The sequence below is a fragment of the Poecile atricapillus genome, chromosome 22, assembly GCF_030490865.1.
Source record: "Poecile atricapillus isolate bPoeAtr1 chromosome 22, bPoeAtr1.hap1, whole genome shotgun sequence".
Classification (NCBI taxonomy): domain Eukaryota; kingdom Metazoa; phylum Chordata; class Aves; order Passeriformes; family Paridae; genus Poecile; species Poecile atricapillus.
The window spans coordinates 8,025,102-8,046,315 of record NC_081270.1 but is presented as its reverse complement, the minus strand read 5'-3'; the positions used below and the strand labels follow the sequence as shown (position 1 = coordinate 8,046,315).

The 21,214-nt window shown below is 63.7% G+C and overlaps 1 protein-coding gene across 5 annotated transcripts in view; it reads left to right on the top strand.

Annotated features, from left to right (window-relative positions):
* The window catches only part of HSPG2 (heparan sulfate proteoglycan 2), a 37,044-nt gene that overhangs the window by 14,899 nt on the left and 931 nt on the right, over nucleotides 1–21,214 (top strand). For 2 of the 5 annotated variants that reach the window (XM_058854792.1, XM_058854791.1), the window contains 67 exons: nucleotides 91–209; nucleotides 285–396; nucleotides 476–589; nucleotides 669–796; nucleotides 874–960; nucleotides 1,046–1,095; nucleotides 1,180–1,268; nucleotides 1,343–1,483; nucleotides 1,564–1,755; nucleotides 2,249–2,341; nucleotides 2,426–2,506; nucleotides 2,588–2,818; nucleotides 3,454–3,567; nucleotides 3,657–3,784; nucleotides 3,867–3,953; nucleotides 4,545–4,771; nucleotides 4,842–4,952; nucleotides 5,031–5,131; nucleotides 5,441–5,621; nucleotides 6,094–6,153; nucleotides 6,336–6,458; nucleotides 6,545–6,685; nucleotides 6,900–7,042; nucleotides 7,129–7,494; nucleotides 7,576–7,714; nucleotides 7,792–7,946; nucleotides 8,050–8,188; nucleotides 8,320–8,471; nucleotides 8,618–8,756; nucleotides 8,888–9,045; nucleotides 9,374–9,512; nucleotides 9,596–9,747; nucleotides 9,837–9,975; nucleotides 10,058–10,209; nucleotides 10,294–10,432; nucleotides 10,515–10,666; nucleotides 10,756–10,894; nucleotides 10,977–11,128; nucleotides 11,215–11,353; nucleotides 11,444–11,587; nucleotides 11,662–11,796; nucleotides 12,095–12,276; nucleotides 12,360–12,552; nucleotides 12,627–12,806; nucleotides 13,075–13,335; nucleotides 13,512–13,707; nucleotides 13,861–13,958; nucleotides 14,452–14,718; nucleotides 14,793–14,905; nucleotides 14,989–15,136; nucleotides 15,219–15,335; nucleotides 15,588–15,672; nucleotides 15,758–15,902; nucleotides 15,976–16,075; nucleotides 16,160–16,269; nucleotides 16,344–16,452; nucleotides 16,533–16,631; nucleotides 16,977–17,198; nucleotides 17,459–17,691; nucleotides 18,167–18,269; nucleotides 18,755–18,892; nucleotides 19,554–19,607; nucleotides 19,699–19,774; nucleotides 19,918–19,996; nucleotides 20,092–20,162; nucleotides 20,249–20,332; nucleotides 20,400–20,503. In XM_058854792.1, the coding sequence (XP_058710775.1) occupies nucleotides 91–209; nucleotides 285–396; nucleotides 476–589; nucleotides 669–796; nucleotides 874–960; nucleotides 1,046–1,095; nucleotides 1,180–1,268; nucleotides 1,343–1,483; nucleotides 1,564–1,755; nucleotides 2,249–2,341; nucleotides 2,426–2,506; nucleotides 2,588–2,818; nucleotides 3,454–3,567; nucleotides 3,657–3,784; nucleotides 3,867–3,953; nucleotides 4,545–4,771; nucleotides 4,842–4,952; nucleotides 5,031–5,131; nucleotides 5,441–5,621; nucleotides 6,094–6,153; nucleotides 6,336–6,458; nucleotides 6,545–6,685; nucleotides 6,900–7,042; nucleotides 7,129–7,494; nucleotides 7,576–7,714; nucleotides 7,792–7,946; nucleotides 8,050–8,188; nucleotides 8,320–8,471; nucleotides 8,618–8,756; nucleotides 8,888–9,045; nucleotides 9,374–9,512; nucleotides 9,596–9,747; nucleotides 9,837–9,975; nucleotides 10,058–10,209; nucleotides 10,294–10,432; nucleotides 10,515–10,666; nucleotides 10,756–10,894; nucleotides 10,977–11,128; nucleotides 11,215–11,353; nucleotides 11,444–11,587; nucleotides 11,662–11,796; nucleotides 12,095–12,276; nucleotides 12,360–12,552; nucleotides 12,627–12,806; nucleotides 13,075–13,335; nucleotides 13,512–13,707; nucleotides 13,861–13,958; nucleotides 14,452–14,718; nucleotides 14,793–14,905; nucleotides 14,989–15,136; nucleotides 15,219–15,335; nucleotides 15,588–15,672; nucleotides 15,758–15,902; nucleotides 15,976–16,075; nucleotides 16,160–16,269; nucleotides 16,344–16,452; nucleotides 16,533–16,631; nucleotides 16,977–17,198; nucleotides 17,459–17,691; nucleotides 18,167–18,269; nucleotides 18,755–18,892; nucleotides 19,554–19,607; nucleotides 19,699–19,774; nucleotides 19,918–19,996; nucleotides 20,092–20,162; nucleotides 20,249–20,332; nucleotides 20,400–20,503 (9,250 nt within the window). The remainder of the gene's footprint in view (nucleotides 1–90; nucleotides 210–284; nucleotides 397–475; nucleotides 590–668; nucleotides 797–873; nucleotides 961–1,045; nucleotides 1,096–1,179; nucleotides 1,269–1,342; nucleotides 1,484–1,563; nucleotides 1,756–2,248; nucleotides 2,342–2,425; nucleotides 2,507–2,587; nucleotides 2,819–3,453; nucleotides 3,568–3,656; nucleotides 3,785–3,866; nucleotides 3,954–4,544; nucleotides 4,772–4,841; nucleotides 4,953–5,030; nucleotides 5,132–5,440; nucleotides 5,622–6,093; nucleotides 6,154–6,335; nucleotides 6,459–6,544; nucleotides 6,686–6,899; nucleotides 7,043–7,128; nucleotides 7,495–7,575; nucleotides 7,715–7,791; nucleotides 7,947–8,049; nucleotides 8,189–8,319; nucleotides 8,472–8,617; nucleotides 8,757–8,887; nucleotides 9,046–9,373; nucleotides 9,513–9,595; nucleotides 9,748–9,836; nucleotides 9,976–10,057; nucleotides 10,210–10,293; nucleotides 10,433–10,514; nucleotides 10,667–10,755; nucleotides 10,895–10,976; nucleotides 11,129–11,214; nucleotides 11,354–11,443; nucleotides 11,588–11,661; nucleotides 11,797–12,094; nucleotides 12,277–12,359; nucleotides 12,553–12,626; nucleotides 12,807–13,074; nucleotides 13,336–13,511; nucleotides 13,708–13,860; nucleotides 13,959–14,451; nucleotides 14,719–14,792; nucleotides 14,906–14,988; nucleotides 15,137–15,218; nucleotides 15,336–15,587; nucleotides 15,673–15,757; nucleotides 15,903–15,975; nucleotides 16,076–16,159; nucleotides 16,270–16,343; nucleotides 16,453–16,532; nucleotides 16,632–16,976; nucleotides 17,199–17,458; nucleotides 17,692–18,166; nucleotides 18,270–18,754; nucleotides 18,893–19,553; nucleotides 19,608–19,698; nucleotides 19,775–19,917; nucleotides 19,997–20,091; nucleotides 20,163–20,248; nucleotides 20,333–20,399; nucleotides 20,504–21,214) is intronic. The other 3 variants (XM_058854793.1, XM_058854794.1, XM_058854796.1) reach the window with 3 other exon arrangements.

Below are 21,214 nucleotides of genomic sequence, written 5' to 3'. Positions count from 1 at the left end.
GTGCCATGGGGAGCTCACCCTGGGTGCCCCAGGGGCTGAGCTGGGTGCAGAAGGGGATGACAGCCCCTATGTCACCCTGGTGTGGCACAGGGAGCCTGGCGCCGCTCAGATGGGCACGATGCCACCCGCGAGCACCTCTTGATGGCCCTGGCCGACGTGGACCTGTTCATGATCCGGGCATCCTACTCAGAGCAGCCAGAGGAGAGCAGGTGAGTTCCTTGTGGAGTCAGGAGGGGCCACAGCAGGATGGCAGTGCAGTGCTGACTTCCCCTCTGGCCCTGCAGACTGGCTGATGTCACCCTGGATGTGGCAGTGCCACACGCTACCGGCCGCCCGCCCGCGCTGGAGGTGGAGGATTGCGCCTGCCCCCCTGGGTACCGCGGGGCCTCGTGCCAGGTGAGAGCCTTCACCGCCAGGTCCCCTCACTGCCACCGTGGGAACGTGTCCCACCTCTCTGCCACTGTGTCCCCTCTAGGACTGTGACACTGGCTACACCCGCAGCACCGCCGGGCTCTACCTGGGCACCTGCGAGCCGTGCCAGTGCCACGGCCATGCCAGCGAGTGCCACCCTGACACCGGCGTCTGCCAGGTCAGCTGGGGGCAGCCAGGGGACACCCCGGGGACCCCCATGGCAGGGACACCAATGCCATCACCCCCTTTCTTTACAGGGCTGCCGGGATCACACGGAGGGTCCCCAGTGTGACAAGTGCCAACCTGGCTACTATGGCGATGCCACCCGGGGCACCCCGGGTGACTGCCAGCCCTGTCCCTGCCATGGACCCCATGGGGACACCCAGTAGGTGCCATTCTGTGGTGTGTCACCTCTCCGAGGATGCTGACTGGGAGTCACCTGTCCCTTTGTCCCCTCCACAGAGTGACAACAATCTGCTTTGAGGACACTGATGGGCAGCCTACCTGCAGTGCCTGTGCCCCAGGGCACAGTGGCCGCCTCTGCGAGAGGTGACAGGGATGCTGAGGTGGGGCAGGGAGTGTTTTTGGGGTGAGCACTCCTCTCACTGCCTCATTTTGCTTTGTCCCACCGTAGGTGCTCGCCCGGGTACGTGGGGGACCCTCTGCGGGGAGAGCCGTGCCGAGGTGAGTGTCACAGGGCAGGGACGAAGCGGTGTCCCCTGTGGTGGCACTAAGGAGGATTGTGGCTGACTGTGTGTCACCCCTCAGTGCCTGGTGTCCCCGGTGTGCAGTGCCAGTGTGACCCACGTGGCAGCACCGGCGAGGGCTGCGATGCCAACGGGCAGTGTTACTGCAAGGTGAGCCTTGTGTGTGTGTCCCCAGCCCCAGGAGGGGTGACAGGGCAATGTCACCGTGCTGTTTTCCCCTGCAGGCTAACGTGGAAGGTCCCCGTTGTGCCACGTGCCGTCCCCACCACTTCCACCTGAGTGGGGATGAGCCGGCTGGGTGCCTGCCCTGCTTCTGCATGGGCATCGTTCAGCACTGCACCAGCACTGCCTACGCCCGTGGCACTGTGAGTGTACCCTGTCATCCCCACGTGTCCCCAGGGTGTCCCCAGCTGTCCCAGACCCCTCTCACCCCTCCATCTCGCAGATCCGGACATCCTTTGCCCCGGGGGATGCCCAGGGGTTCTCCCTGGTGAACCGCCAGCGCAGCACCCACGTGAGCAGCGGCTTTGGGGTGCAGCTGGGGCACCCCCAGCCCCATCTGACCTATGAGCGCTTCAGGGAGCTGCCCCCTGACTCCTACTACTGGCAGCTGCCACCCCCCTACCAGGGAGACAAGGTAACAGGGGGATTCCTGGCAGGAGCCATGGGAGCCATGGGAATGCCCTGCCAGGGGCTGAACCCTTCCCCATGGACACCCTGGGCACTGCTGGGGAGGGGGAATGGGCACAGCCTCCTTGTCTCTGCCCTTCTCCTTTTTCTTCTTCCCCTTCTCCTTTCCCTTTTCCCCTTTTCTCATATTTGTCACCTTTTCCATCCTTGTTCTGTGCCATCCCCTGTCCCCATCATCATCCCCATTCTTTTCTTTCTCTTTCCCCATCCCATCCCCTCCCCATCCATCCTCATCCCTATCCTCTTGCTTTCCCCTGTCCCCTTCCACTTTCTCGTCTTCCTTTTCGCTCTCCTCTTCCTCATCTCTGTTTCATCTCACCACCTTCCCCATCCCTGTCCCCATCATGTCCATCCTCTTCCTCTTCCCTTTGCCCATCCCACCTCATCCCAGCCCTTCCCTTTCCCACTGCCATTCTCATCCCTCCTGTCTCCTGGTGCAGGTGGGTTCCTATGGTGGTCGGCTCCGCTATACCCTGACCTACACCCCGGGGGGACAGGGAGCCGCCCTGCCCGACGCCGACGTCCAGATCACGGTAAGGGGGTGCTGGCTGGGGCGGGGCAGGGACACCCCCGGTGACAGCAGGACCCCCTGAGCCCCTTGGCTCTCTTGTCCACAGGGCAATGACATCACACTGGTGGCCTACCAGCCCAGCCTGCCCCCGCGGACCCCCCAGGCCTTCGAGATCATTTTTCGGGAGGTAGGAGGTGGTGGGCAGCTTTTGTTCCTGGTGTCCCCCTTTCCCAGAGTGTGTCCCCCACCAACCCCCCTGTTCCTGCAGCAATACTGGCAGCGGCCAGACGGGCAGCCAGCGACACGGGAGCACCTGCTGATGGCACTGGCTGACCTGGATGAGATCCTCATCCGAGCCACCTACTCCACGAGCACAGCCGTGGCCGCCATCGCCGACGTGGCCATGGACACGGCTGTGCCCCCCCAGCCCGGCTTGCCCCCAGCCCCCGAGGTGGAGGAATGTCGTTGTCCCCCCGGATACCACGGGCTGTCCTGCCAGGTGAGCGCAGTCCCTCCCAGTGTCACCCTGTCACCCCCATCACCTCGCTACCCTCCTCCCCAGTATCTCCTCATCATCGCCCCGATCACCCCCCGGCATCATCATCATCCTTCCATGCTCTCATCAAACCCATCATCATCCCGTCAGCCTCACCCCCATCACCCCTCCATTCTCCCCTCCAGTGTCACCCCCTCATCATCTTTCAACACCCCCCAGCATCCCCCCATCACCCCCAGCATCCCTCCATCATTGTACCATCATCACCACCAGCAGTGCCATCATTGCCCATCAGCCCCCAGCATCCCCCCAGTATCCCAGCATCCCCCCAGTATCCCCATCACTCCCCCATCACCTCCCATATCACACCCCATCATCACCCCCCCATGACTCCCCATGATCCTCCCCATCATCACCCCTACCACACTCCCACCCAGCATCACACCCAGCACCCTTCATCAACCCCCCAGCACACCTCTCATCATCCATCTGTCCCCCAGTCCCCTCCCTCACGTCCTCATCACCTTTCAGCATCCCTGGCATCCCCACATCGTCCCCTGGGTCACCCCCATCCCCCCCATCAGCCTCATCCCCCCTTCAGCATCCCCCCGGTGTGACTGTGGTGTCCCTTCTGGCAGGACTGTGCCCCCGGGTACACACGCACGGGCGGGGGTCTGTACCTGGGGCACTGTGAGCTGTGCGAGTGCAACGGCCACTCCGAGAGCTGCCACCCTGAGAGCGGCGCCTGCTCCGTAAGGCCCCACATTCCAATCGTTTTTGGGGGTGCTGTGGTGTTACCCCAGCCGTGACACCCCCGATTTGTGCCCCCACTATCCCCCAGGGATGCCTGCACAACACGGCAGGGGACTTCTGTGACCAGTGCGCCCCCGGCTTCTACGGGGACGCCAGTGCTGGGACCCCCGAGGACTGCCAGCCCTGCGCCTGTCCCCTCCCATACCCTGAAAACCAGTGGGTGTCTGCACTGGGCTGGGGGTGCTGGGCTGGGGGTGCTGGGGAAGGGACGTGCCCTCACTCTGCTCCATCCCTGCAGGTTTTCCAGGACCTGTGAGAGTCTGGGAGGCAGCGGGTACCGCTGCACCGCCTGTGAGCCAGGCTACACTGGGCAGTACTGCGAGCGGTGAGGCTGCTGGCACCCCAAAACCTGCCCCAAAAACCCACCCCATGGGCTCATCCCAATATACCCCCTGCCAGAACCGACCCAAATATAGCCCTTCAAAAACCAGCTCCATGGGCTCACCCCTGTGTACCCACTCTGCTATACCTGCCCTGGTGGGTTCACTGCCATGTGCTCTCCAATACACCCACCCCAATACAGCCACCATAATGTTCTCCCGCTGTACCCCCATGATGCACTCACCCCAACGAGTTCAGCTCAGATTTTCCATCCTAAAGGGCTCAGCCTGACATACGCACCCCAATACAGTGCACCTACCCTGATGGCTTCACCCCAATAGAGACACCCCAAAGTGCCCACCTTGATACAGTCACCACCCTGCTATAGCCATCCTGATGTGCTCACCCCAAAATACCCACCCTGTGTACCCTGATAATCACTCCAATATACCCACCCTGTGTACCCTGATAAACACCCCAGTATACCCACCCTGTGTACCCCAAAATGCTCATCCCCATACCCACCCCAGTATACATCCTCCCACTTGCAGCCCTCTATGTTCCCACAAGCTCACTGCCCCGTTGTTCCCCGCAGCTGTGCCCCGGGTTACACGGGTGACCCCACGGTGCGGGGACAGCTCTGTGTCCCCGCGGGGCCCCCTCCTGCGCTGGCCGTGCGTGTGCACCCCCCTCGCACCTCGGTGCCGCAGGGGAGCGCGGTCACCCTGCGCTGCCACGCCAGCGGGGAGCCCCCGCTCTACTACCACTGGGTGCGGGAGGACGGGCAGCCCCTCCCCGGGGGCGCCCAGAGCCGCCGACAAGGTACTGGGGGGCTCCGGGGGGACATCGGGGTGTCCCCAAGGTGTGGGGGGTCACCTGCGTGTCCCCCCAGGTGAGGAGCTGCACTTCCCCAGCATCCAGCCCTCTGAAGCCGGTGTCTACGTCTGCTCCTGCCGCAACCTTCGGCACAGCAATTCCAGCCGCGCCGAGGTCATCGTCACCGGTAGGTCGTTGTCACCGAGGGCGGGGACATGCACAGAGGGGAGGCAGGAGCAAGGCTCAGCTCTCTGTGTGGACACAGAAACCCCCGACAAGCCCATCACCGTCACCGTGGAGGAGAAGCGGGTGCAGCGGGTGCAGCCTGGGGCCGATGTCACCTTCGTCTGCACTGCCAAGAGCAAGGTGAGGGGAAGGGGACACAGCATGGCGCTCCTGGGTGTGTGCAGGGACATTCAGGGTGTGGAGATGCCCCCGGGTGCCCACCTGGTCCTACAGAGCAAAGGGACAGCCAGGGATGTACTCACAGGGTCATCCAAAGCACAGGAACAGCTGTGCCCATATGCACCCCCAAACCCCCTTGGCTCCTTACAAAGCTCTGTGGGAGATCCCTGGGGACCCTGTGCCCACCTCTCCCCCACGGGTGCACAGCCGGGCACGTGCCCCTTCACGCCCCTTCAGTGGCCTCAGGCCTCCCCACCTCTGTCCCCCCAGTCTCCCGCCTACACCCTGGTGTGGACACGGCAGAACCACGGGACGCTGCCGGCAGGTGCCGTGGACTTCAACGGGATCCTGACGCTGCGCGGCGTGCGGCCCCAGGACGCCGGAGTCTACATCTGCACCGGCTCCAACATGCTGGACATGGACCAGGGCACCGCCACGCTCTACGTCCAGGGTGAGCCCTGACACCGTGGCTCACCCCGTGGTGATGGGGTGATGGGCAGCACCAGGGGGATGGGCACACACAGTGCCCAGGCACCAGGGGGATGGGCACACACAGTGCCAAGGCACCAGGGGGATGGGCACACACAGTGCTTGGCCCCCAGACGCTGGGTTTGATGGGCACGTTTGCTGTTAGGATGTCAATGCCCAGATGCCAGGGTGATGGATACATTCGGTGCCTGGATACCAGGGTGATGCTGGGTGCTCAGTCCTTGAGGTGATGGGCACACTCACCAACCTGGCTCTGTGGTGACGGTGCCCAGATGCTGCAGTGATGGGCACATTAAATGCCCAGACACTGGAGCGGTGGGCACACGTGGTGCCCAGGCAGTGGGCAGGTTTGGTGCCTAGATGCCAAGGTGAAGGGTAGGTTTGGCACACCAGGGTGGTGGGCACACTCCCCTGAGACCCACCCCCTCCCGCAGCTGCCTCGAAGACTCAGATGTTCTATGGACCTGTTGAGTTCATGGAGGGGCACAGACCAGGTAAGTCACCAGGGGAGGGTTCCTGGGGGTCCGCACGCTCCCCCCACCCACTGCATGCCAGGACTCCACGCGCACCCTGCTGCTGGCTCTGCCACGCCACCCTGCTTTGCACTGCCCCACGGCCTGGGGACAGCACCGGGGGGGGCCTGGCGAGCCCTAAGCCCCCCCGGCTCTCACCGCAGCCGGCTCCGGCAGCGCCCCCACCGCCACCGTGGAGCCGGCACAGCTGAGCGTGGCACCGGGGCAGCCAGCCGAGTTCCGCTGCCTTGTCACCGGCAGCCCCCAGCCCACCCTTGAGTGGCTCGGTAGGTGCCTGGTGGGGATGGGGGGACACCAGGACATGGCGGGGGGACACAGTGAGCAGGGCTGATGGCAGGCCATGTCCCTGCAGGTGCGCTGCCACCGCAGGCTGTGGTTCAGGGGGGGACGCTGCGTTTCGGCGCTGTCGAGCCCGCCAACACGGGGCACTACGAGTGCCAGGCAAGGAGCAGCGCCGGGCAGCACACGGCACGCGCCTTCCTCCATGTGCAAGGTGAGTGACATCATCACTGTCCCCATCACCCCACTGTCCCTTTCATCCCCATCCCCATCATCTTCATCATCAGTCACCCCATTTTCCTCATCAGCCCCATCCCCATCATTTCCATCATCCCTGTCACCCTGATCATTCCCGTCACTGCTGTCATGTCCATCACCCCCATTGTCCCCACCTCCCCCCTGCCCCTGCCCTGACCCCCTCCTCGCAGACGCAGGCACGCCCCAGGTGCAGGTGAGCCCGGAGCGGACAGAGGTGCAGGAGGGCTCCACGGTGCGGCTCTACTGCCGAGTCTCGGGGTCCCCCACTGCCACCATCACCTGGGAGAAGCAGGGGGGTGCTCTGCCGCCACAGGTGAGCAGGGTGCTGGCACCTGTGGGTGCTCCATGGGGTGTGGGTGTGTGCCACAGGTGCCACTGACACCCGCTCTTGTGCCACAGTCCCGCACCGAGCATGGTGACATCGCCACGCTCGTCATCCCTGCTGTGACGGCAGCTGATGGCGGCATCTACATCTGCATGGGCACCAGTGCTGCTGGCACAGCCCGTGCCACTATTGAGGTGGCTGTGGTGCCAGGTGAGGAGGCTGGGGGCCACCAGTGGTGTCTGGGGGTGATTTTGGTGGGGGGACCCCCCATCATGTCGCCCCTTTCGTCGCCAGGGGTGGCACTGCCTGTCCGCATTGAGTCCTCGTCCCCATCCGTCATCGAGGGACAGACCCTGGACCTGGACTGTGTGGTGGCAGGGCCCAGCTCTGCCACCGTGACGTGGTACAAGCGTGGGGGCTCGCTGCCTGCTGGCCACCAGGTAGGGCACAGCAGGGTGGGCAGCGCCCCAAACGCTGCCCTGTTCCCTGCTGTGTGACACAAAGCGTGTCCCCAACTGCAGGTTTCAGGGTCCCGGCTTCACGTCCCCCACATCACGGCAGCTGATTCAGGGGAGTACGTGTGCCGGGCAAGCTTGGGGACCACTGTCCGGGAGGCATCTGTCATTGTCACCGTCATGGCTGCATCAGGCTCATCCTATGGTGAGTCTGGGCTCAGCAGCACTGGAGGGAACAGGCTGGTTCCCAACAGACGGTCACAGCTCTGTCCTCCTCTGCAGGACCACCAACTTCAGGTGTCCCTGTCCGGATCGAGGCATCCTCATCCACCGTGGCCGAGGGACAGACCCTGGACCTCAACTGCATCGTGGCTGGGCAGGGACAGGCCACTGTCACCTGGTACAAGCGCGGGGGGTCCCTCCCAGCCAAGCACCAGGTAGGGCACGCAGAGGGTGATGATGCAAAGGGTGGCTGGGGTTGATGCACAGCCCTGTGCGAGCCCAGGTGGCTCTGGTGACCCTTGTGTCCCCTCTCCGCAGGTGTCGGGCTCCCGGCTGCGGCTGCTGCAGGTGACAACGGCCGACTCGGGCGAGTACGTGTGCAGGGTGACCAGCGGGGCCACCTCCAAGGAGAGTGCAGTCATGGTGACCATCCAGCCCAGCAGTGCCGGTGCCTACTGTGAGTGGGGACAGGGGGTGGCAGCACCAGTGGGGGGTCCTCATGTCACAGCACTGAGCCAGAGCTCAGGTGCCCATGCTGGTGAGGTCCTGCTGTGGTCACTGCTGTCACTCTCCTGTCTCGGTCCCCAGCCCCGGGCAACACGACTCCCCTGCGCATCGACTCCCCGTCCTCTGCTGTGGTTGAGGGACAGATCCTGGACCTAAACTGTGTCATTGCCAGCCCTGCACAGGCCACTGTCACCTGGTACAAGCGCGGGGGAACCCTCCCAGCCAAGCACCAGGTAGGGGACATGGAGAGGGGATGTCACCAAGCAGGGTGGATGCAGCTGACCAGCAGCTCTGGGCAAGCCCAGATGACCTGTGCAGATGCAGGTGGCCCCATGGAAGCCCAAATGTCCCCAGTAACCCCCATGTCCTCTCCCCACAGGTGTTGGGCTCCCGGCTGCGGCTGCTGCAGGTGACAACGGCCGACTCGGGCGAGTACGTGTGCAGGGTGACCAGCGGGGCCACCACCAAGGAAACCTCCATCATGGTGACTGTCCAGCCCAACAGCGCCGGTGCCTACTGTGAGTGGGGACAGGGGACATAGGAGGTTACCCATGGGGGTGTGACACATGGGGTGTGACACTGTTCCCAGTGTCCCTGGGAGGGTCACACACATGGGGGTGGTCAGTCTCTAACCCATCTTGGTCCCCAGCCCCAGGCAGCACAACCCCTCTGCGCATTGAGTCCTCGTCCCTGTCATCCCCCGTGACCGAGGGACAGACCCTGGACCTCAACTGTGTCATTGCCAGCCCTGCACAGGCCACTGTCACCTGGTACAAGCGCGGGGGGACCCTCCCAGCCAAGCACCAGGTAGGGGACACAGAGCAGGGATGTCACGAGTGGGGAGGATGGGGATGACACAGCTCTGGGGGAGACCACGTGGCCATCCAAGTCCTGGAGACCCCACGCAAGGTTGGCTGGTCCTGGGCAGGCGCAGGTGGCCCCATGACTACAGAAGCCTGAGTGACCCCATGGAAGACCAAGTGACCCCAAGGAAGCCCAAATAACCCCATATAAACCCAGGTGGCCCATGCAAGCCTAAAGTGGCCCTGTGCAAGCTCAAGTGGCCTTGTGCAATCTCAGATGATCCCTTGCCAGAGCTGATGGCCCCTGTGACCCCTCTGTCCCCTCCCCACAGGTGTCGGGCTCCCGGCTGCGGCTGCTGCAGGTGACAGCGGCCGACTCGGGCGAGTACGTGTGCAGGGTGACCAGCGAGGCCACCACCAAGGAGATCTCAGTCATGGTGACCATCCAGCCCAGCAGTGCCAGCAGCTACCGTGAGTGGGGACAGGAGGAGGTGACTGAGGGCTGGGGGACAGTGCTGCCGTCCTTGGCTGGACCCTCCTGTCTCTGTCTCCAGCTGTTGGTGTCACCCCTCCGGTGCGCATCGAGTCCTCGTCCTCCTCCGTGGCCGAGGGACAGACCCTGGACCTCAACTGCATCGTGGCCGGGCAGGGACAGGCCACTGTCACCTGGTACAAGCGCGGGGGGTCCCTCCCTGCCAAGCACCAGGTGGGGGACACTGAGGAGCATTTTGGGGTGGAAAAGGGACTTTGGTGGTGTTTGGTTTATGTCCTCATTCTCATGTGTCACCCCTCCAGGTGTCAGGCACCCGCCTGCGCATCCCCCAGGTGACAGCAGCCGATTCAGGGGAGTACGTGTGCCGGGTGACATCAGGCAGTGTCACACATGAGACCTCCCTCATCATCACCATCCAGACTGGCGCTGGCTCCTCTTACGGTACCGGGGTTGGGTGAGAGGTGACACAGGGACATGGTGAGGACACAGTGGTGACCCTATGGACCCTACTGTCACCCCCCAGCTGTTGGTGTCACACCACCAGTGAGGATCGAGACCTCCTCCGCTGCCATTAGCGAGGGACAGACGCTGGAACTCAACTGCATGGTGGCAGGACAGGGTCACCCCCATGTCACCTGGTACCGGCGTAATGGGGCTCTGCCACCAAACAGCCAGGTGGGACATGGGGAGGTGGCTTTCCCCAGCAGGCCACAACCCTGAATCAGGTCCTTATGTGTCCCCAACTTGTCATGTCCCCAGGTGTCAGGGACCCGCCTGCGCCTTGCCAAAGTGGCAGTGGCCGATTCAGGGGAGTACGTGTGCCGGGTGACCCTGGGGACCGTCACCCAGGAGGCATCTGTCATTGTCACCGTGCCCAGCAGTGCTGACACCTATTACAGTGAGTGTGAGAGAGGGCAGCACTTGGGGACTGTTTGGTGTCACCTTGGTGATAAATGTTCCCTTTCCCTGTTCTCCCCCAGCCTCTGGCATTTCCCAGCCCCTCCGCATCGAGTCCTTGTCCTCGGCCATCGCCGAGGGACAGACCCTGGACCTCAACTGCGTGGTGGCAGGGTCTGGCCCTACCACCGTGACGTGGTACAAGCGTGGTGGCTCCCTGCCTGTTGGCCACCAGGTAGGGGACAGGGGAGGCTCACAATTCACATGAATTTGTCCCATCCCCTGCTCTACGGTGCTGATTTGTCCCCCAACTGTTCCCTCCAGGTGTCGGGGACCCGCCTGCGCATCCCCCAGGTGACAGCAGCCGATTCAGGGGAGTACGTGTGCCGGGTGACATCAGGTGGTGTCACACAGGAGACATCCCTCATTGTCACCATTGATGATGGAGACAACCCATCCCACCGTGAGTGCCACCCTCCCGGGGACAGGTTCCCACTGGTGTCAGGGACCACTGGGGCCATTCACCCTCACCCCTGCCCATGCAGCCACCGGCATCACGCCACCCATCCGCATCGAGTCCTCAGCGTCCTCTGTCACCGAGGGACAGACCCTGGACCTGGACTGTGTGGTGGCTGGCCAGGGACAGGCCATCATCACCTGGTACAAGCGCGGTGGGGCCCTCCCAGCCAAGCACCAGGTGAGTGGGGACACCGATGGGGTGTGGGATGGTGGTTGCTGTGCATGGCTGAGTGATGCCACCACCTTCTGTTATGATGTCCCCAGATTTCGGGGTCCCGGCTGCGGCTGTCACAGCTCTCGGTGGCTGACTCAGGAGAGTACGTGTGCCGGGCTGACACAAGCAGCGTGTCCCGTGAGGCCGCTGTGTCTGTCACTGTCACCTCCCGTGACAGCTCCAGCTACCGTGAGTGCAGCCGCAGGGGGAGGGAGGATGTTGAGGGGAAATGGGTGATGTGAGTGACCTCCTGGCCTCTCTGTCCTTTTGTCCCCTCAGGTCTGCAGAGCCCCATCATCTCCATCGACCCACACAGCATGGCAGTGGCACCAGGAGAAGATGCCACCTTCAAGTGCCGCATCCACGATGGCGCCCGGCCTGTCAACATCACCTGGCGGATGGGGCCTGGCCAACACTTCCAAGGTATGGTGGTCTCCAGGGTGGCCCTGGCATGGTCCCCAGGGTGGCCCTGGTGCTGATGGCTCCTCCTTGCCCAGACAATGTGAAGATCAGTGCCAATGGCTCAGTCATCTCCATCACCAGTGCCCATGTGGGCAACCAGGGCGCCTACCACTGCGTGGCCTCCAACCGCTTCGGCATCGCCAGCAGCGTCGTCAACCTCGTGGTGCAAGGTATGAGGTAGCCGGGGCTGTCCTGTCACTGTCTCCACGTGCTCCAGGTGTCCCCAGGGCCCTGGCATTCCCATCCCCACGTCCTCCATATGCTCCAGGTGCAATGTCCCCATCCCCGTGCAGATGTCCTCCACGGGCTTCAGAGATGTTGAGATGTTGTGTCCCCATCCACACACTCATGCTCACTTCCTCCTACACTCCTGATGCTCCCAGGGTGATGGGTGCCCCTATGGCACCTTCCAGGTGCCCTTCATGGTGGTGTCCCTATCCCCACCCCAATGCCCTCCTCCTTCTCCAGGTGCCCCCGTGGTGTCAGTGATGCCACCAGGCCCTGTGACAGTGAAGGAGGGCAAATCCCTGAGCCTGGAGTGCCTGGGCCGGGGTGAGCCACGGCCGCTGGTACGTTGGAGCCGGCTGGGCTCCCGGCAGAAGGTGGAGCACCAGACGCTGCTGCACATGGACAGCCAGGCCATCCTGCAGGTGAGGGGACACCCAGGGGCACCATGGGGCACCATGGGGCACCGGGCAGTGCCGGGTGCTCATCCCCACCCTGTCCCCCCCAGCTCTCACCAGCCAAGCCGGAGCACGCCGGGACCTACGTGTGCACGGCACACAGTGCCCTGGGCTCGGCACAGGCACGGGTGGATGTCAGAGTGGAGTCAGCGCAGCGGCACCCCGGGGCCCCCGAGGTCACCGCTCCATCTACTGTCACCGTGGTGGCCGGGGACACTGCCACGCTGCACTGCGTGGCCAGAGGTACCGGGAGCCTGGAGGACGGTGGTGGAGAAGGGATGTCCTCAGCAGTACTTGACACCATGGTGTGGTCCTAGGTGACCCAGTGCCCCGGATCGAGTGGTCCAAGCTGCGGGCACCCCTGCCCTGGCAGCATCGCGTGGTGAACGGCAGCCTGGTTATCCCTCGTGCCGCGCAGCAGGACTCGGGCCAGTACATCTGCAATGCCAGCAGCCCCGTCGGTTCCACCGAAGTCTTCGTCACCCTCGATGTGGAGAGTAAGAAGGGGACAGCAGGGGGTTGTGGTGCCCCTGGGTTCCTGCTGCCACCTCCACTGTGGCCATCACCCATCCTTCCTCTGCATGTGGCCACCTCTATCGCCACTTCCACCCTTACACCCAGCTCTTCCTCACGGCTTCATCCAACTCTCATCCATCCCAACACACACCCACCTCCACCAGCCCCCACACCCCTCACCGACACCCTCCTTGCCCCACTGACCCGTTCCTGGCCCCATCGTGGCTGAGGGTTCCACCCATCCCGCAGCACCTCCATATGCCACCATCGTGCCGGAGGACACGGCGGTGCAGGCAGGTGACACCCTGCAGGTGCAGTGCCTGGCCCACGGCACCCCCCCGCTGCACTACACCTGGGACAAGGTGAACGGCAGCCTCTCCACACGTGTGGCCCACCGTGCTGGCCTCCTCCGCCTCGGCCCCGCGGCCCCTGCTGACACCGGCACCTACCGCTGCCTCGTCACCAACCGCATCGGCAGCGCCGAGGCCTTTGCCCGTGTGGCTGTTCATGGTGAGCCCATCCCTGGCCTGGGTGCCATTGGGGCTCCACATCCTGCCTGGGTGGTGCTACTGGGTCTAAATCCCACCCCGCTTATCCTGGTGTTGCTGGGTACCACTGGGGCTCTGCATCCCACAGGGGTGATGCAAGTGCCACTGGGTACCACCGGGGCTCTGCATCCCTTCCAGGTGATGCTGGTGAAGGTGGGGACATTGCTGGCGGTCCCTTGGTGGTGCGGGTGACACCAGAGAGCCTCGTCAAGGGGGTGGGTGGCACTGCTGAATTCACCTGCTCTGTCTCTGGAGACCCCCGTGCCCGTGTGGAGTGGCTGAAGGAAGGTGGGGAGCTGCCCCCCACCCACAGCATGCGGGACGGGGTGCTCCGGTAAGGAACACGGGACAGGGAGGTGGGACCCCCACACTGGTCCCCCATGGGGTTCCTCACCCTGGCTGTGTCCCTGGTCCCCCATGGGGTCCCTCACCCTGGCTGTGTCCCTGGTCCCCCATGGGGTCCCTCACCCTGGCTGTGTCCCTGCAGGATGCCAGAGCTGGCCTCGGGGGCGCAAGGCGTGTACGTGTGCCGGGCCACTGCCCCGGGCGGGCAGGCAGAAGACAGAGCCACCCTCACTGTCCAGGGTAGGAGCATCACCCTGGCACCAGGGCACACGGCCACCCCCTGACCTGTCCCCCACCACCAAGGGCATCCTGGGACCCTCATGTCCTGCCACCAAGGGGCACCCCAGCACCTTCCATTCCCCTACACACACAGGCACCTCGATACCCCCAGTGACCGTGGTGACCCCAAATCTCTCCTCAAGCCTGCAGGCACTCCAATACCCCCAACCCTTCCCCATGCCTGTGGACACCCTGACACAATCAGTCTCCACACTCACAGACACTCCAGTGCCCCCTGTCTCTTCCCACACCCATGAGCACCCTGGTACCCCCCCCATGTCTCCCCATGCTCACAAGGATTCCCAGCACCTCTGGCCTCTCCCCATTCCCACAGCCACCCCAGTTGTTCCACATTCCCTCAGGAACCCCATTTCTCCCCATCTCCTACTCCGGTGCCAGGCTTCAATGCCTCCCTGTACCAGGGGTTCACCCCAAATCCCCACTGTCCCCCAAGCTCTCCCCAGGGCCCTGATCAACATCCGGACCGCGGTGCAGACGGTGCTGGCAGGGACAACAGTGGAGCTGGAGTGCCTGGGCTTGGGGGAACCCCGTCCCCATGTCACCTGGAGCAAGGTGGGGGGTCGCATCCGCCCCGGGGTGCTGGTCCGCGCTGGCACCCTCACCATCGAGCAGGTGGAGCGGGCGGACGCTGGGCAGTACCGCTGCACCGCCACCAACGCCGTGGGCACTGTCCAGTCCCACGTCATCCTCCACGTGCAAGGTGAGCATGGGGATGCACAGCTGGGGACACACACTGTGTCACTGCGAGGTGCTGACACTTTTGTGTGTCCCCAGCTGCTCCTCAAATCGCTGGGCAGCCAGAGGTGAAGGAGGTGTCCCTTGGATCAGCGGCTGTTTTGCCGTGCTTGGCATCTGGCTTCCCGGTGCCAGAGATCACCTGGAGCAAGGTGTGCTGGAGGGGTGCAGGGTGGTGGTGGGCAGGGCTGTGGGGGCTGCTCGTGGGTGCTGACTCCCCTCTGCTGTGGCACAGCTGGAGGGGGAGCTGCCGGCGGCTGCCAGGGTGCAGGGGAACGTGCTGACCCTGCCAGCTGTGCGCCCCGAGGATGCCGGCGTCTACACCTGCGTGGCCTCCAACCACCGTGGCCAGCAGACAGCTTACTATGTGCTGAAGGTCCAAGGTGAGGACAGACAGAGGGACAGATGGATGGATGGGAGTGGGGGTGGTGTGCCCCACCCCTCCTTACCTCCCCATCCCTGCAGAGCACGTGGTCCCCTATTTTGGGCAGTCGCCCCGCTCCTTCCTCCCCCTGCCCACCATCAAGGACGCCTACAAGAGGTTTGAGATCCTCATCACCTTCCGACCTGATGCTGCTGATGGTGAGCCCGTGTGCTCCATGTGTCCTCTGTGTCCCCTTTCATGTCCCCTCCATCATTTTCCCTTCTCAGCTTTCATCCTCCCCCCTCTTCATGCTCCGCTTGCCATCCTTTATCTCCCATTCTCTATTCATCTGAGAGCCTCCAGTTCATGGGAGGTTTCTCCTCCATTCTGGGAGGATTTTGGAGTCCCCTAGGATGTGTCCCCCACCTCAGGATGGGAACTGTCCCATCTGATCCCCTGCCACCCCTCAGGGCTTCTCCTCTACAACGGGCAGCGGAAAAACAGCGGTGCCGACTTCATCTCTTTTGGGTTGGTGGGTGGACGCCCCGAATTTAGGTGAGACCTATGAATGGGTGCTATGGGAGAGGTGGGAGATGGGTGCCAGCACCCACCCACACCCCGTGTACCCCCAAAAAATCAGGTTTGATGCTGGTTCGGGCATGGCCACCATCCGTCACCCCACAGCGCTGCGGCTGGGCGAGTACCACACGGTGCGGCTGCTCCGCAACCTCACCTGGGGCTCCCTGGGGCTGCAGGGGCACCCCACCGTCAACGGCACCTCCCAGGTACCGCTCTGGGGACCCGGGGGCAGGGGGGCTCGGGGGGCTGGAGGTGGTGCCCACCCTCTTGTGCCTGCAGGGGAGGTTCCAAGGGCTGGATCTGAACGAGGAGCTGTACCTGGGCGGGTACCCCGACATCAGCGCTGTGGCAAAGACGGGGCTCAGCCGGGGTTTCATGGGTGAGTGAGGGGTTTTGGGGGGCACCAGGGTGAGGGGACGCTGGGCATCGTGTGACAGTTCTGTTCATCTCCACCACCCCACAGGCTGTGTGCGCCAGCTCCGCATCCAAGGGGAAGAGGTGGCCTTTGGGGACATGGACCTCCAGGCACACGGTGTCACCAATTGTCCCACCTGCCAGGACCAGCCGTGCCAGGTGAGGATGGAGGGGAGGAGGTGATGCCCAGCCATCCCTGCCCACTGCTGACACCCCGGTCACCTCTCACCCAGAACGGCGGCGTGTGCCAGGACGATGAGAGTGGCACCTACGTCTGCCGATGTCCCCACGGCTTCACCGGCAGCAACTGCGAGTACTCGCAGGCTTTGCACTGTCACCCAGGTAGGTGACACCGCTGCCTCCATGGGGACATCATCCCAGGGTCCCTTCAGATTGGTTGCTCATGGCTTCTCACCCCACAGAGGCGTGTGGGCCTGATGCCACCTGCGTCAACCGGCCGGATGGGCAGGGCTACACCTGCCGCTGCCACCTGGGCAAGACTGGGGAGAGGTGCACCAAGGGTGAGTGACACAGCTGAGGCACAGCTGGCACCGTCCTGGGACATGGGGATGGGGTGAGGACCTCCCAGGGAGATGGGGACATGGCTGGAACCACCGTGGTGACATGGGGATGGGGTGGGGCTGGGCACCACCCTGGGGACAGTGTCAGGAGATAAGGACCAGCCTGGAAAGATGGGCACCAGGGGGACGGAGGGTAGGGTCCCACCCTGGGGATGTAGGTTGGGTCTCACCAAGGGGTGGGGCACTGGGTCCCACGGTAGGGTTGGAGGCTGGGGATAGAGGCTGGGGGTGGATGTTGCCCTGAGGATGGAGTTGGAGGTCACACACACGGTCTGGGATGTGCAGGTGAAGTGGTGAACGTGCCCTCGTTCGATGAGGAGGGAGCCTTCATCTCGTACCCGCCCCTCACCAACGTGCACCATGAGCTGCGGCTGGAGGTTGAGTTCCTGCCGCTGGCACCCGACGGGCTCCTGCTCTTCAGCGCTGGCAAAGCCACCCCTGTGGAGGACTTTGTGGCCTTGGCCATGATTGGTGGTCACGTTGAGTTCCGCTACGAGCTGGGCTCAGGTGGGTAGCCCAGGGCAAGGGGCGCTGTGGAAAGGCTGCACCGTGGACCGTGGGAGTAAGGGGGTGACGCGCCATTGGCAGGGTTCACTGGCATGGAAGTGGTCCCTGAGCCACAGTGGGGTCCCCTGGCACCATCGGGGTCCCCAGATGTCACCGGGATCCTTGGGAGTCATTCTGGTCCCCAAGCATCACCCAGGACATGTCTCGCATCCCTGGTCGTCCCCCGGCGCCCCCCATAACACCAGCCCCCCTCCTCACAGGCCCGGCAGTGCTGCGGAGTGCAGAGCCGGTGGCCCTGGGCCAGTGGCACCGGGTGACAGCTGAGCGGGTGAACAAGGATGGGACACTGGTGGTGGACGATGCCGCCCCGGTGAAACGCTCCTCACCCGGCAAGAGCCAGGGGCTCAACCTGCGCAGCCCCCTGTACCTGGGGGGCACCGAGCCCCCCCTGCGCCCCCCCACCAACGCCTCCTTCCATGGCTGCATCGGAGAGGTGAGGACCCCCTGTGTCCCCTCGGAGGGCAGTGACCCCCCTCAGGCGTGGAGGGGGTTCCCCCATACTGGAATAGACATTCCCCCATGGTGGGAGGGAGGTGACCCCCCCTGATGCTCACTTGTAGGGGGGATGACCCCTCTTGGTGTCCCCTGGGGAAGATGACCGAGTTGGTGGTGTCCCCTTGGTTGGGAGGTGATGCTGTTGTTGAGGAGGTGACATGCTTTCACGTCCCCGTGTTGGAGTTCCCTCTCTGGGTTGGTGACACCTGGCTTTGGTGTCCCGTTGGTTGGAAGTGACCCACGTGGCTGGGGGATGGTGCCATTGGTGTCCCCTTGTTGATGTCCCCTCACTGGAGAGGTGACCCTCACTGCATCCCCTTGGCGGGGGGTGAGCGTGTCCGTGTCCCTGGAGGTGACCCTGCGGGCAGGGTGGTGACCCTGCGGGCAGGGTGGTGACGGGCGGTGTCCTGCAGGTGTCCATCAGCGGCAAGCGGGTGGAGCTGCGGGAGCAGTTCCTGCGCAGCCGGGGAGTGCGGCCCTGTGGCCACCGCGCCCCGTGTCGGCCGGGGACCCGCGGTGAGAGCTGGGATGGGCTGGGATGGGATGGGATGGGATGGGATGGGATGGGATGGGATGGGATGGGATGGGATGGGATGGGATGGGATGGGATGGGATGGGATGGGATGGGATGGGAGAGTGTGGTGTGTGCATGGACTGCATGGGGGTGCTGCACATCTGTCTGTGTGTGTGTGTGTGTGTGTGCACTCTGTGTGTGTGTGTGTGTGTGTGTGTGTGTGCATACTGTGTGTGCACTGACTGCATGGGTGTGCTGCATGTCTGTATGTGTGTGCACTGTGTGTGTGTGTGCACTGTGTGTGTGTGCACTGTGTGTGTGTGTGTGCACTCTGTGTGCACTCTGTGTGCTGTATGTGCACACACACACACAGTTTGCACCTGTTCCCTGCACACACCTGTGCCTGGTGTGCCCTGCGGGGGCCGTGCCCAGGTGTGCAGTGCACAGTCACCTGTCACCCCCAGTGACCGTGTCCCACTGTCCCCAGGCCTGCACTGTGAGGAGGAGGAGGAGGAGGAGGAGGCCGAAGGCTGCCACCCCTCCCGGCCCTGCCTGCACGGTGGCTCCTGTGTCCATGGCTCCTGCCACTGCCCCCCTGGACACAGCGGGGCCCGCTGCCAGCACCGTGAGGGGACAGCAGAGGGACATGGGGGGACACCTGGGGACACAGGGTGCATGCAGGGACACTGCCAGCACAGTGAGGGGGAACACATGAAAGGGCAAGGGGGACACCTGGGGACGCTTGAAGACACAGAGGGACATCTCAGGTCACTGGAGGACATGGGGGAAAAAGGAAAGACATGGGGACACCCAGGGACACCAGGGACACGCATACTTGGGGACATTTGGAAATACTTAGTGATATTTGGGGACAGTTTGCAATATGTGGGGACATGAGGGAAACTTGGGAACATGGGGAGACACTTGGGGACATGGGAGGAGGTCACTTGGGGACACTTGGCAAACATTTGAGGACATGGGGGGAACACAGATGGGGACACCTGACAACATTTGGAGACACCTGGGGACACCTGGAGACCCTTGGGGATTGGCTGGGAACACAGAGGAGCACCTGGGTACACGACAGGGAATACCTGAGAATACTTGGGAATAATTGAAGCCACCTGGGAACGTGGGGGACATCTGGGGACACTGTTGAGGATATGCACTTGGGGAATACTTGGGGATACCTGGGAACATCTGGAGACATCTGGGGACATGGTGGGGGGACACTTGGGGACACCAAGGGGATGCATGCCCTCCTTTTACCCCTTCTTCTCCCACAGGCTCAGCACTGGCAGAGCTGGAGCATGACTGGCAAGAGGGCAGCGGTGGTGGCGGTGGGTCCCTGCACCCATTTCCCCTTTTTCCCCCCAAAATGCAGGTGAGGTCCCCTCCTTCCATCCCCCCTGACCCTCCATCTTTCCCCAGATGCCCCTGGGCAGTTCAGCGCCGCATTCCAGGACGGATCCTACCTGGCCCTTCCCGGGCACCTCTTTCCTCGTGGGTGAGTGACACAGGACACCCTGAGCGGGTGCTGCACCCCTCCCATGGCACCCTCCCATTTCTGGGGTGCTGCACTCCCCCCACGGCATCACCCCCCTTTTGGGTGCTGCCCCTCATCACCTCTCCCCTCCCCTCCCCTTGCAGCCCCCCCGAGGCTCCCGAGACCATCGAGCTGGAGCTGCGGACGCGCAGCGCGCAGGGGCTGCTGCTGTGGCACGGCGCGGTCAGCGGGGACAGGGGGACAGGGAGGGCACCGGGCTGAGACCCCGCGGGGTGGGGGTCCGGGTTCCCCCTGCTCACCTCGCACTGCACCCGCAGGAGCCCAGTGAGGGTGGCAAAGCCAAAGATTTCCTTGGCCTCGGGTTGAAGGATGGGCACCTGGTGTTCAGGTGAGACCGCGGTCCCCGGGCGTGACGGGTGAGCCCCACAAGGTGCCCCCTAAGGTGCCCTGCACGCTGACACCGAGCCCCCACAGGTACCAGCTGGGCAGTGGCGAGGCCACCATCACCTCTGAAGATCCCATCAATGACGGCGAGTGGCACCGGGTGACGGTGACAAGGTGGGCGGGGTGCTGGGTGTGGGGGTAGGGGTGGGCTTGGGGTGCGGGTGCTGACGGTGCCCCGCAGAGAGGGCCGGCGTGGGCAGCTCCAGGTGGACGGAGAGGAGCCGGTGAGTGGGGAATCACCCGGATCCAACATCATGGCCAACACACAGGGCAGCATCTACGTGGGTACGTGGGGACACGGGGGGAGCGTGGCGTGGACGGGCTGGGACACCAATGGACACGGGGTGGGTGTGGGAGGGACACGGGCTGGGACACCAATGGACACGGGGTGGGACATCAATGGACACGGGGTGGATGTGGGATGGATGGGGTGGATGTGGGATGGACACGGGGTGGATGTGGGATGGATGGGGTGGGTGTGGGATGGACACGGGGTGGATGTGGGATGGATGGGGTGGGTGTGGGATGGACACGGGGTGGATGTGGGATGGATGGGGTGGATGTGGGATGGACACGGGGTGGATGTGGGGTGGATGGGGTGGATGTGGGATGGACACGGGGTGGATGTGGGGTGGATGGGGTGGATGTGGGATAGATGGGGTGGATGTGGGATGGATGGGGTGGATGTGGGATAGATGGGGTGGATGTGGGATAGATGGGGTGGATGTGGGATGGATGGGGTGGATGTGGGATGGATGGGGTGGATGTGGGATGGATGGGGTGGATGTGGGGTGGATGGGGTGGATGTGGGATGGATGGGGTGGATGTGGGATGGACACGGGGTGGATGTGGGATGGACACGGGGTGGATGTGGGATGGATGGGGTGGATGTGGGGTGGATGGGGTGGATGTGGGATGGACACGGGGTGGATGTGGGATGGATGGGGTGGATGTGGGGTGGATGGGGTGGATGTGGGATGGACACGGGGTGGATGT